The sequence below is a fragment of the Physella acuta genome, unplaced genomic scaffold, assembly GCF_028476545.2.
Source record: "Physella acuta isolate Inbredline_101_S28 unplaced genomic scaffold, ASM2847654v3 ptg000197l, whole genome shotgun sequence".
NCBI lineage: Eukaryota > Metazoa > Mollusca > Gastropoda > Physidae > Physella > Physella acuta.
The window spans coordinates 65,195-79,546 of NW_026731716.1; the positions used below are offsets into that span (position 1 = coordinate 65,195).

The 14,352-nt window shown below is 39.7% G+C and overlaps 1 protein-coding gene across 1 annotated transcript; it reads right to left on the reverse strand.

The window, feature by feature from the left end:
- Nucleotides 1–198: 198 nt before the first annotated feature.
- On the reverse strand, nucleotides 199–12,903 carry LOC131937029 (neuroendocrine convertase 2-like). Its single transcript, XM_059294208.1, has 13 exons — nucleotides 12,063–12,903; nucleotides 11,621–11,722; nucleotides 10,623–10,781; nucleotides 9,572–9,718; nucleotides 9,094–9,176; nucleotides 8,541–8,629; nucleotides 8,255–8,427; nucleotides 7,821–8,057; nucleotides 7,520–7,620; nucleotides 2,331–2,546; nucleotides 1,629–1,793; nucleotides 1,139–1,282; nucleotides 199–816 (listed from the first exon to the last, which is right to left on the reverse strand). Exons 1-13 carry the CDS (start codon nucleotides 12,273–12,275, stop codon nucleotides 426–428), a joined length of 2,220 nt encoding a protein of 739 aa, XP_059150191.1. The 5' UTR covers nucleotides 12,276–12,903; the 3' UTR covers nucleotides 199–425.
- Nucleotides 12,904–14,352: the final 1,449 nt, after the last annotated feature.

Here is a 14,352-nt window from a genome sequence, read left to right on the forward strand (position 1 = left end):
TTCTGTGTAGATAAAGGGAATATCCTCTAAACGCTTTGAAACCCCTCTACCACCACTACATAAATAACTTAATCATATTTTTGGCCAATTTTAAACTAGCACATAAAAAACACAATAACTATTTATCAATAGTTTTTATTATTACATTTTTCAGTCTCATAATTTTAAAAAGAATTATATTAATTATAACTTGATATATTGCTAAATGAGCAACCTGCCTCAATAATTAATACAGACAAGGTCCACATTCCTTACTCTTGATGTCACACAATGTAAAGTTATCCCGGTACAAAATGGGGGTTAATCTTACTGAGGGACCAACTAAACATAGAGGGCTCATTTCCCACATTCAGTGTGTGCTAAACTTTAATAAAGCTATTTTTGTACCAGAAAATTAAAGTAAAAGCATCTTTACTCCTAGCCATTCAATTTTTTAATTCCTCTAGTAGACGTATCAATTCCTCTACTAATTCACGGCTTTCGACAGATTGCGAAAAACTATGAGCGGGTAGAGGCTCTAATTTTCTTTTCTTGATCGCCTTTTCATTGCCTGACGGGATATGCTGCTTTAGATGCGCTGCGTGTAATGTTTTGGTGGTGGTGCCTCTGCTGTAGAAAGCACTGGATTCGTTCGCTTCTAGCACGTGCGTGTTTTTCAGCGCTAAGAACTCGTTGTCCTTGACTTTGCGCATGTCTTGCTCTGTCGGGTATGTAGCCGAACCAGTTTTGTCAGACGTGCTGTTCGTCTGTGTGCCGAACAAAATTAAACTCCACCCCTGGAGGTTACTGAGTGGAACTCCTTCGTTTAATTCAGATCTGAAAACGGCATCACACACCAGTTATAGTTATAGCCTACCTTTCTGGAAACTATGGTAACTTATTCTATCCCTATCAAACAAATGTTGACCAGTCATGATCGGGTCCTACAGAAATCTAGACCCCCCTCTAAATCTTGCTATAAAGCCCGTCTTTACAACAACCCCCGACCCCCGCTCTAAAATGACCAAAACTAAAGAAATCAATGTTTCAATAAGTTTGTTATACTTGACACAAAATTTGTTTTGTTACATTTTCTTAACCCCGCCAAACATAGAGCCTCATCTCCTGAATTTTAAAATACTCGTATTCAAGTACAAACCTAGGTCGTGACTCGTGTTTTATCTCCCTTATTTCCAACCGCCAACGTCCTTGTGGCGCTTCATCCCAGTTGTGGACAGTCATGAAGGTGAACTCCCACTGACCACTGTAACGGTCATTCGGCCGTGGAGACAGGAGCCTGGACCTAGTGATACACAGACATGGTGTCTGTTAGCTGGAGAATATGGTCAACTTCTAGACACCATTACAAGCTCTGTCGTCTGCTTTGAATTGATAAAGCATCATTAAGGAGGTTTACTAAAACTAGTGTCTGATGTCTTCCTTATTATTTTAAACTTATACCGGTATATTGTTTGCGCAAATTTTAGATGTCTCGCGATGGCATCCACGAAAACAATATATCTTTAAAGTCTAATTTTACTCTAATTAAATATATGTCAGTGGTGTTCGTCTATTTGTTACTCTAACGTAATCTACACCGACCAAACCAACCAATACTTTGAGAGGCTAGGTACTGCTCCATACGGTACCTGGTTCCTGTGGGAGACGTGAGCGATATCTCAAGGTCGCCCCTCCGTCTGCTCGCCATTCGCACATAAACCTGGACATGTTCCACCGTGTCTACACAAGTTTCAGCAGGTTGACAGGTAGTGACCACAAGCTCGTCACTGAGTGTGCCATATGCCGGCAGCAGGCTGAAACAGTGGCTCTTTTCACTCAAAACAAACAAACAATGGAGATGAACTATACAGAAGAGGTCTATTTCAATGCATGAATTTTTAAAAGGCCTGCATTAATTACTGCATTACAGTTTGAATTAATCAACTATCAGGCTAATACAATAAGCTCCTTAAGCTATACATTACTGATGCATTTACATTCGTTTTATTAATTTAAGCGGGTTTTTTTTTCAATCGTTAGTTTGAAATTAATTGTAATCGTTGGATGAAAACTAATCAATCTATATCTGAACTTGGTGAAACTAGTGGTCATTAGAATGGTTTAAGATCAGAACTCTAATATTTTGTGTTTGTATGTTGCGTTCTCTAAGAACTAAACACTGCTATTTTGTGCTTGTATGTTGCCTCTTCTAAGAGCTAAACACTGATATTTTGTGCTTTTATGTTGTCTCTTTTAAGAACTAAACACTGATACTTTGTGCTTGTATGTTGCCTTGCCCAAGAGCGAAACTCATGTGCTTGTATGTTATGTTGTCTGAAAACAAAACTTACTGATATTTTGTACTGGTAATGTTGTACATTCGACGCTCCGGAACACGGGTCCATGACTGGGCCAACTGGACCATCCTACCACAGTCCATCAGCCCAAACCCAAAACTGTGACTGACGTGGTGACCCGCTCCATTGATTGTCCAGTTGCCGTCTGCTGAAGGGACCCGAGCAGCACGCACGACGATATGCTGGACATCTCGCCAAGTAAGGGTAGGACTGAGAAGTAAAGGTCTGGTTGTTTGATACACTAAGGTAGGACTGAGAAGTAAAGGTCTGGTTGTTTGATACACTAAGGTAGGACTGAGAAGTAAAGGTCTGGTTGTTTGATACACTAAGGTAGGACTGAGAAGTAAAGGTCTGGTTGTTTGATACACTAAGGTAGGACTGAGAAGTAAAGGTCTTGTTGTTTGATACACTAAGGTAGGACTGAGAAGTAAAGGTCTGGTTGTTTGATACACTAAGGTAGGACTGAGAAGTAAAGGTCTTGTTGTTTGATACACTAAGGTAGGACTGAGAAGTAAAGGTCTGGTTGTTTGATACACTAAGGTAGGACTGAGAAGTAAAGGTCTGGTTGTTTGATACACTAAGGTAGGACTGAGAAGTAAAGGTCTGGTTGTTTGATACACTAAGGTAGGACTGAGAAGTAAAGGTCTGGTTGTTTGATACACTAAGGTAGGACTGAGAAGTAAAGGTCTGGTTGTTTGATACACTAAGGGTAGGACTGAGAAGTAAAGGTCCTGTTGTTTGATACACTAAGGTAGGACTGAGAAGTAAAGGTCTGGTTGTTTGATACACTAAGGTAGGACTGAGAAGTAAAGGTCTGGTTGTTTGATCAGGTAGGACTGAGAAGTAAAGGTCTGGTTGTTTGATACACTAAGGTAGGACTGAGAAGTAAAGGTCTGGTTGTTTGATACACTAAGGTAGGACTGAGAAGTAAAGGTCCTGTTGTTTGATACACTAAGGTAGGACTGAGAAGTATGGTCTGGTTGTTTGATACACTAAGGTAGGACTGAGAAGTAAAGGTCTGGTTGTTTGATACACTAAGGTAGGACTGAGAAGTAAAGGTCTGGTTGTTTGATACACTAAGGGTAGGACTGAGAAGTAAAGGTCCTGTTGTTTGATACACTAAGGTAGGACTGAGAAGTAAAGGTCTGGTTGTTTGATACACTAAGGTAGGACTGAGAAGTAAAGGTCTGGTTGTTTGATACACTAAGGTAGGACTGAGAAGTAAAGGTCTGGTTGTTTGATACACTAAGGGTAGGACTGAGAAGTAAAGGTCCTGTTGTTTGATACACTAAGGTAGGACTGAGAAGTAAAGGTCTGGTTGTTTGATACACTAAGGTAGGACTGAGAAGTAAAGGTCTGGTTGTTTGATCAGGTAGGACTGAGAAGTAAAGGTCTGGTTGTTTGATACACTAAGGTAGGACTGAGAAGTAAAGGTCTGGTTGTTTGATACACTAAGGTAGGACTGAGAAGTAAAGGTCCTGTTGTTTGATACACTAAGGTAGGACTGAGAAGTATGGTCTGGTTGTTTGATACACTAAGGTAGGACTGAGAAGTAAAGGTCTGGTTGTTTGATACACTAAGGTAGGACTGAGAAGTAAAGGTCTGGTTGTTTGATACACTAAGGGTAGGACTGAGAAGTAAAGGTCCTGTTGTTTGATACACTAAGGTAGGACTGAGAAGTAAAGGTCTGGTTGTTTGATACACTAAGGTAGGACTGAGAAGTAAAGGTCTGGTTGTTTGATACACTAAGGTAGGACTGAGAAGTAAAGGTCTGGTTGTTTGATACACTAAGGTAGGACTGAGAAGTAAAGGTCTGGTTGTTTGATACACTAAGGTAGGACTGAGAAGTAAAGGTCTGGTTGTTTGATCAGGTAGGACTGAGAAGTAAAGGTCTGGTTGTTTGATACACTAAGGTAGGACTGAGAAGTAAAGGTCTGGTTGTTTGATACACTAAGGTAGGACTGAGAAATAAAGGTCTGATTGTTTGATACACTAAGGTAGGACTGAGAAGTAAAGGTCCTGTTGTTTGATACACTAAGGTAGGACTGAGAAGTATGATCTGGTTGTTTGATACACTAAGGTAGGACTGAGAAGTAAAGGTCTGGTTGTTTGATACACTAAGGTAGGACTGAGAAGTAAAGGTCTGGTTGTTTGATACACTAAGGGTAGGACTGAGAAGTAAAGGTCCTGTTGTTTGATACACTAAGGTAGGACTGAGAAGTAAAGGTCTGGTTGTTTGATACACTAAGGTAGGACTGAGAAGTAAAGGTCTGGTTGTTTGATACACTAAGGTAGGACTGAGAAGTAAAGGTCTGGTTGTTTGATACACTAAGGTAGGACTGAGAAGTAAAGGTCTTGTTGTTTGATACACTAAGGTAGGACTGAGAAGTAAAGGTCTGGTTGTTTGATACACTAAGGTAGGACTGAGAAGTAAAGGTCTGGTTGTTTGATACACTAAGGTAGGACTGAGAAGTAAAGGTCTTGTTGTTTGATACACTAAGGTAGGACTGAGAAGTAAAGGTCTAGTTGTTTGATACACTAAGGTAGGACTGAGAAGTAAAGGTCTGGTTGTTTGATACACTAAGGTAGGGCTGAGAAGTAAAGGTCTGGTTGTTTGATACACTAAGGTAGGACTGAGAAGTAAAGGTCTGGTTGTTTGATCAGGTAGAACTGAGAAGTAAAGGTCTGGTTGTTTGATATACTAAGGTAGGACTGAGAAGTAAAGGTCTGGTTGTTTGATACACTAAGGTAGGACTGAGAAGTAAAGGTCTGGTTGTTTGATACACTAAGGTAGGACTGAGAAGTAAAGGTCTGGTTGTTTGATCAGGTAGGACTGAGAAGTAAAGGTCTGGTTGTTTGATACACTAAGGTAGGACTGAGAAGTAAAGGTCTTGTTGTTTGATACACTAAGGTAGGACTGAGAAGTAAAGGTCTGGTTGTTTGATACACTAAGGTAGGACTGAGAAGTAAAGGTCTTGTTGTTTGATACACTAAGGTAGGACTGAGAAGTATGGTCTGGTTGTTTGATACACTAAGGTAGGACTGAGAAGTAAAGGTCTGGTTGTTTGATACACTAAGGTAGGACTGAGAAGTAAAGGTCTGGTTGTTTGATACACTAAGGTAGGACTGAGAAGTAAAGGTCTGGTTGTTTGATACACTAAGGGTAGGACTGAGAAGTAAAGGTCTGGTTGTTTGATACACTAAGGGTAGGACTGAGAAGTAAAGGTCTTGTTGTTTGATACACTAAGGTAGGACTGAGAAGTAAAGGTCTAGTTGTTTGATACACTTAGGTAGGACTGAGAAGTAAAGGTCTGGTTGTTTGATACACTAAGGTAGGACTGAGAAGTAAAGGTCTAGTTGTTTGATACACTAAGGTAGGACTGAGAAGTAAAGGTCTGGTTGTTTGATACACTAAGGTAGGACTGAGAAATAAAGGTCTGATTGTTTGATACACTAAGGTAGGACTGAGAAGTAAAGGTCTGGTTGTTTGATACACTAAGGTAGGACTGAGAAGTAAAGGTCTGGTTGTTTGATACACTAAGGTAGGACTGAGAAGTAAAGGTCTTGTTGTTTGATACACTAAGGTAGGACTGAGAAGTAAAGGTCTAGTTGTTTGATACACTAAGGTAGGACTGAGAAGTAAAGGTCTGGTTGTTTGATACACTAAGGTAGGGCTGAGAAGTAAAGGTCTGGTTGTTTGATACACTAAGGTAGGACTGAGAAGTAAAGGTCTGGTTGTTTGATCAGGTAGAACTGAGAAGTAAAGGTCTGGTTGTTTGATATACTAAGGTAGGACTGAGAAGTAAAGGTCTGGTTGTTTGATACACTAAGGTAGGACTGAGAAGTAAAGGTCTGGTTGTTTGATACACTAAGGTAGGACTGAGAAGTAAAGGTCTGGTTGTTTGATCAGGTAGGACTGAGAAGTAAAGGTCTGGTTGTTTGATACACTAAGGTAGGACTGAGAAGTAAAGGTCTTGTTGTTTGATACACTAAGGTAGGACTGAGAAGTAAAGGTCTGGTTGTTTGATACACTAAGGTAGGACTGAGAAGTAAAGGTCTTGTTGTTTGATACACTAAGGTAGGACTGAGAAGTATGGTCTGGTTGTTTGATACACTAAGGTAGGACTGAGAAGTAAAGGTCTGGTTGTTTGATACACTAAGGTAGGACTGAGAAGTAAAGGTCTGGTTGTTTGATACACTAAGGTAGGACTGAGAAGTAAAGGTCTGGTTGTTTGATACACTAAGGGTAGGACTGAGAAGTAAAGGTCTGGTTGTTTGATACACTAAGGGTAGGACTGAGAAGTAAAGGTCTTGTTGTTTGATACACTAAGGTAGGACTGAGAAGTAAAGGTCTAGTTGTTTGATACACTAAGGTAGGACTGAGAAGTAAAGGTCTGGTTGTTTGATACACTAAGGTAGGACTGAGAAGTAAAGGTCTAGTTGTTTGATACACTAAGGTAGGACTGAGAAGTAAAGGTCTGGTTGTTTGATACACTAAGGTAGGACTGAGAAATAAAGGTCTGATTGTTTGATACACTAAGGTAGGACTGAGAAGTAAAGGTCTGGTTGTTTGATACACTAAGGTAGGACTGAGAAGTAAAGGTCTGGTTGTTTGATACACTAAGGTAGGACTGAGAAGTAAAGGTCTGGTTGTTTGATACACTGAGGTAGGACTGAGAAGTAAAGGTCTGGTTGTTTGATACACTAAGGTAGGACTGAGAAGTAAAGGTCTTGTTTGATACACTAAGGTAGGACTGAGAAATAAAGGTCTGATTGTTTGATACACTAAGGTAGGACTGAGAAGTAAAGGTCTGGTTGTTTGATACACTAAGGTAGGACTGAGAAGTAAAGGTCTAGTTGTTTGATACACTAAGGTAGGACTGAGAAGTAAAGGTCTGGTTGTTTGATACACTAAGGTAGAACTGAGAAGTAAAGGTCTTGTTGTTTGATACACTAAGCAGCACGTAGTTTTAGAAACTTATTCTAGGCCAATACACGTTATAGTCACTATAGGGAAAATTCAGTGAATTGAAGTGCGTAGTAAAACTTGAGTAGATCTAGTCAGATTAGGATTCCGTAACATTACAGATGCAGTAATACTTTGATTGAACTGTAAGCATCATCTCGTGAATATGTAGTCAATGAGATGTACTATTATTCGTTAAAAGTTATGAGCAGTTTACTTTGCCTGTAAGATATTGGCAATACAGCCAGCCGCTAAAGGGGCAGCACCAGAAGTTCCTTGAAATAGTTCATTACATCCGCCGTTCAAATCTGTTGTGATCTACCGAGCAGAAGAGAAGGGCGATAAAGAATTTATTTTGAAATCACAAGCAATCTTCTAGCAATTAGAAACATAGACTATTTAGAAAATCGAAAGTTAGGAAGGAATATTTTATATATTTGAAAACAAACTTAATATTTAAAATTCTGTTGTGTGATAGGGTCCCGCTATTCTGTGGACCCCTAGGCAAAAGTACTGACTATATTATTTTTCACATGGCTGTCTCCCTGACTGGGGTAGTCTCCCCCTCCAGTAGGAACCACGGCCAGAATAGCAGCACATCTCTCCATGTAGTAGGGTCTTCTCCCCCAGCCGTCGACCGACCCAACTGTCAGAGTTTCTGGCCTCGACACGTAGCCATCAGCGCCACAGTCGTCTGCCAGCTCGCCGCCGTTGCCAGCCGCCCACACAAAAATAGAACCCCGCCCACCCCGACCCTGTGGCAAAGAAAAAACATTCAAATGATAAAAAGCATCTTCTACATCCAGTTCTTTCTGTGCCTTGTGTTGTGTTCTGTTTTTTAAACCTATATATTTTGACAGTGTATAAACCAAGACAAATAAGATCAACTGTGGTCGACCCCTCCCTAATAAAATATTCGCTGAAACTTAAAATCAAGCGTATAAAAACTCACATTCAATACTCCATCAGCAAGAGCTTCCAGGACGAGATGTCTCGGCCCTTCCATAGTTGCCCCATCGTCACTCGGCCCCCAGGAGGCGCTATAAATGTCTATATAATTCTTATTGAAACTCAGTGCCTCGGCTTCTAGGGCGTCCGTGATGATACCGTCAAGAACGCGAACACCTAAACCACGGGGAAACAACTCTAGAACTTGAAATAGTTATACAGGAAGAAAAGGTTGTTTATTCAAGGAAAGTTATGGTTAGCGAAGATTTTCCCCAAATGTTTTATCCTACCACCAATCCTGGCATCATAGGCGACGCCAACACCACACACACCATTGTTAGCTGCAGCGGCCACTTCGCCAGCACACCTTGTTCCGTGGCTGTGGAGAGGGGAAACATTTTTTGGCAAATTTTATCGAATCATTTTTGGCAACTTTAATGGAAACATTTTTAGGCAACGTTTATGGAAACATTTTTGGCAACTTTAATGGAGACATTTTTTTGTTCTAACTGCAACATTTTTTGGCTACGCTAACGGTTATTGGTAGGAAAACTGCTATATGTTGTCGTTCTAAACCCCCCCCCCCCCCACCTCCTCTCCCCGCCCCTCATTAATCCCCCCCCCCCACTCGTGACCTGAATCTTTACAGATCAACTGTTTTAGTGTTTGGTACAGGTTTAAGAACATTAAAAATGGGTAAATCAATCAAGCATATTATCGATATTTGTAAATATATGTAGGCCTATATTTATGTCGAAACGTTTTTTTCGGGCGTAGATCTAGATCTATTTACCTGTTCTGTGTGTTTTCGGGCGTAGATCTAGATTCTCTAGATCTATTTACCTGTTCTGCGTGTTTGAGAAATCTGGCATCGGGTCATTCCGTGAATCTGTCAGGTCATTCAAATCTGTGCTGGCGTTAGAATCCTGTAATCAGTCAATCAGAATTGCCATTTATGCATACATTTTAATATTTTTACCAAATACCATCAATCCTTTTTATTTAGTTAATTTTAACAAAGCAAAAAGAATGCATCAATAGGAAAAAATAAAATTAAATATAGCATTGGACAATAAAAACTAGGATAGTAAATAAAGAACAACTCGATCTTTTTTTTCATCTCCATTAAATGTGTAAATAACCACAAAGTATATTAAACATTTTATAAAATCTAAATAAACTATTTTCAGCGCGTGCGATACTTTAAATTATTTTAAATTTTTAAAAGGTTATTAACATCTTTAAAAGGCCGATGCCAAAATAGGGACTGACGTAAACTTGTTAAATCGATGGGTTTCTTATAACATATGTTGTTACTCACGTAGTTGTTAGTCAGGTCAGGGTGGGTGTGATCAATACCGTCGTCCAGTATACAAACAACCACGCCCTTCCCAGTATAACCATTTTGCCAAACCACGCCCACATTCAAATCCAGACCTATATCACCCCCGCCCTGTCCTTCGTTAACCTGTAGAGGAATTGATTGCACGTTTAATCAACATAGAGAGATGTAAAGAAAAAATAATAATTAAAAGTAAAGCTACCCTTTCTGTCCCGATGGGTGATAGGATGAAGGGATAGTGTCACATAGTGTGGTCAGGACTATGCCCAGACGACTTCACTTATCATAACGTGAGTCAGGTACCCATCAGATCTAGACGGACACGTAATTTTGACTCGTGAGCTGCACTGTATTTGTATACGTTTATATGTCATCTTTAAATAAATGTGCCCCCAATTTGTAATCATTTTAGGGGTCGGCGTGGTCGAGTCGGTTTAGCTCATGGTTGCTCTTCCAGGAGAGACAACTCCATAATCAAACAACTGCTGCCTTGTAGTTCGTTCTTGGTTGACAAAGGCTATGGAAGCAAATCCAAAGAGAAAAGCAGGCTGAAATCGGAGTCAGTGGCCTCAATGGCGCACAACAAGTTGACACGTATACTTAATTGGGTTGGAGGGGATCCCTTCCAACACTAGGTAAGAACGAAGAAGAAGAAGTAATCGTTTGTCTAGATCTGTTTAGCCAAAAGTTCTACGGGTTGTTTCCCTTGCTTCATCAATAAGTGTTTGCTATAGACGCGGGTCATTCAGTGCTATCTGAAGACAGATGATACTCTATCACCATCAGTGAGATCGAAATCTGGAAAGTTATCTAGGTCAAGGGCCATCAGTTTACATTGAAATGTAAGAAATTTCAAGTCCACCGAAAGAATGTTAGCTATAAAGCCGAATAAATGGCCAGGAAAAATTGTATTTTTTACACTTAAAATCACACTATTTGCCTATACAGTATACACCCAGCACTTCACTTTTCAACTTATTTATCAAGATATAATTAATTTGGCATCAAGATCAATAGGGCAGTAACATACCAGGTACCACATGTTCTTAAATTTGGGATCAGAAAAATTGAATTTATTCCCGTTAAATGCTTGGCCAGACGAGTTGACGTCACGTAACGCTTCATCACCTCTGCTGAGAACGTTTCTTTTGTGACGACTGAGGGGAATCATCTGTTGCACGTGCTTGACCTGTGGCAGTGACGTGGATATTGTTATGATAACGTTTATACAAATCCTATGAGGTGTGTAGGCATGGCTTATCGAAGAATAGGCAACACGTCAAACTATGTTTCACTAAATTTTGCGAGAGAACATGCATAGTTTAAAGGTTTTTATTTAGCTTGCTCAGTATGTGTGTGGATCCGCAAATATTGGAATCTTAATTTAACACCCCCCCCCCCCCCCCCCGCCAGAGTCCTGAAATTCGGCACAATGGTAGATTTTGGACGACAATGCAAGAATATCGAAATTTTAATCGAATTAGTTAGACATGAAGTCATTCAAATTAAATTTAAAAATCACCATATTCTATAAGAAAGGGGAAGGTGACAAAATAACAAAACAAATATAAAAACCTTTATAAATGCACTGAAAATAAGAAAATAACTCTAATTTGCTTTGTTTAATGTAAGCTTTAGTCGCTCATGAAGATCTCTTACATATTTTAGCGATATAGCTAAGTTGATTTACTTTCTTATTTTAAACCAGTCGTAACCAAACAACATTCCTCGTAAACCACAGCTCAGCTCATAGGGTGATCACTTCTATGTAGTTATCTCCCTTTCCGTTTTGATGATAACAATTTATCAGTGATAGCTAGCATTTATTCTTGTTGTCTCCCCTTAAATTAATTGAGCTCCGAGGCTTTAGTCATACCAGCATAATAATAGCTTTAGTAAGGTTACACCAAATTTATGTTTTACTTTTTACTGCATTTTTCATTTGTGATTTTCATTGTGATTTGTGAATATGATAAAAGCCTTTTTCCCTAATTTCTTTTATTGTGAGATTTATTAATGCGTACTCACCCGTGTATCGCCCCTTAGATTTTGTAACTGGGATGACGCGCTTCGTTTGGATCTACTCGGTACATTGTCATGTTCAAGGATAAACACTTTGGTATTAGGGAGCTGTAAAAAATATTGTACAGTTGTTTTCAGAGAGAAACACTTTTGTTAAATTAAATGTCAAATCGCAAATAATGTAAAACTTTTAATTGTTGGAATTATAATTTTCATTTTTTAAAACCCCGGTCTAAATGTGAAAAGACTTTAAAATATATTGAGATTCCTTAATTATTTGAAACCATCTGTGTTTAGAATAGACAATTACCTGCTTTTCATTTATAAATAGAGTATTAATTGTATAAGATTAAGAACACAAACTCCTGCCCTCTTTCGGTAGATCCATACTTAAGTACTAACATTACCTCCCCTCTAACATAGAATACCTAATAAATTACTAAATTACCTCCCCTCTAAGAGTGAATCCATACTGACTGGCCAAGAGAAGGGCGACGTCATGCCCTCCTGTTCTCAGCTGAACGGCGAACTGGTTCAGGTACAAAGCTCTGGAACCAGGCGACAGGCTGCTGTCTGGAAGCTCCCAGGGTGATGCTGGAAGGCTGATCACAGTTAACAGAAGTAGGACGACAGGGCGGTAACTGACTGGAGCTTTCAGCATTGTCTTGGTTCCAAGCCTAGACAATCAATTTAATTTTCAAGAGCGACAATTCCGTTACATTTCGCCGCTCAACTTTCATGTTTAGGCCCAGCGCACTAGGTGTATTGTTTAAAATTAAGCGCACTTACTTTGATGCTCTGTTGTGTGCCGCAATAAATAAGTTTTAAAAGGGAAAACTAGGATTTTATAAACTTAAAAAGATCGGCGACTGTTGAATGAAAAACGAAATATTTAATTTGTTTTGAAACAAACATGGCTTTAACAGTAAGCCTACGTCTGATGTCACCCAATTACAATTTCTTGTTATTTTGACCAACAGGTCGCGTTTTGCCCGGGCTATAGCCTATATCTTCAATCTGCTGTCATCTAAAGTTCAAATCCTCACTGTGAATGTTGGCTCAAGCGAAGGTAAGGTTAAACTGAGCTAACCAGACTAATACCAATACATAATTTATGACCCTACTTAATGATAGTAGACTTTTTTTTAGTGTCCTTAAATAGGTAGGTGTTGGTCTCAACGCGACGTCATATTAATTCCATTTGACAATACAAACTATCCCGAGAACAAATCACATACAACACCACACTTTCACACATTGACACACCACTTTGATCCACGACTGCCTGTCGTCAGGCCATTAGATCGCTCCTAGGAAACACCCCAAGCTGGGCTGTGAGAAGGTGTGTAGCGTACCCGGTACCTTTTACCTGTGTACACAGAGAAACATTGATAAGGAGCGCTGGTTGGTTTAATCTTCAGCTGAAATAATACCTTGGTTTCATGAGCGTGAAACTCGTAGCTTCAGTCAGTCAAGAGCCACATAGGATGACCAAAGACTTATATCATTATATTGTCATTGTTCCACAATACCAAGTAAAACATATGAAGTTAAAACAAAACTGGTTGATCTTATTTCCTCTGATTTTTTTTAGGTTTAATGACCTTTTGAATAGCAGCAAGTTATTGGTGCTTCAGATATCAGGTAGTGATTTGCAGCAGTTAGATTTCCCCCCGTCAATTACCCCCTGGACATTCCCCCCCCCCCCCCCCGGTTTTAGACTAAGGGGTCGTCCATAAATAACGTCACACTCGTAGGGGGAAGGGGGTCTGTAATTTTGTGACGGTGTATGATGAGGGGGAGGGGGTTAAGATGGTGTGACGTCACTTTTTTGCATTATAAAAAATCAATGTTAGAAAACGAGTTTTAGCTGTTATTTCGCGTTTTAGAAAACGGTTTTAATAAATTATAATAGGAATTGATCAAAATACTCTATGTTGACAGAGTTCTGACAAGATTTTGGAAAAATATTGATGTTTTAAGAAACATTCCACAGCAGTTTTGAGGGGGGGGGGGGGGGGGGTGGTAGTCTGAGGTGTGAGATCAATTTAAAGGGGGGGGGTCTGGCTTTTTGTGACGACGTGTGGCGAAGGGGAGGGGGGAGGTAAAATTCGTCCAAAAAAGCGTGACGTCATTTATGGATGACCCCTAAGGTGGATGCTTAGGTTTTGGTCTTTTTCTTAAGGTTAGGATTAAAGTAGTATAAAGGTATAGATTTCTTGTTAGAGTTAGGATTCTAACTTGAGAATTGGGGTAATTGCTCCGGGGGGGGGGGGGGGGTAATGACCTGTAGCCCAGGTAGTGATGTGCAGCAGTTAATTACGTGGTGGGCTATAGTTCAGTAATGTGCAAGGCCATATGTCAGTAGTTAGTTACATGTGTGCCATATGTCAGCAATGGTCATTAGTTAATTATGTGGAGTGCCGTATGTGTGTAATGTGCAGCAGGTCCAGTGTTGACCATTCTTGTGAGATTGCCGTTTGTATAAAACTACCCCTCTCCCAACAATTTATAACGTGCAAGTTTTTTCTCCCTACTTCTCTAGGCCAACAACTGTGGTGTACAGCAACTCAGAGCTCGTTATTCAGTTCAAGTAACCATCTATCAAAATGTCTGTTCAAGTAAGTCTTTCAAAATAGTCTCATTTTAAAAAAAAATTTACACAGCTATTGAGTCGGTGGAGAGAATAAATAGACATACTTTGTATTGTCTATATTTAATTTTACACAGAAAAAAAA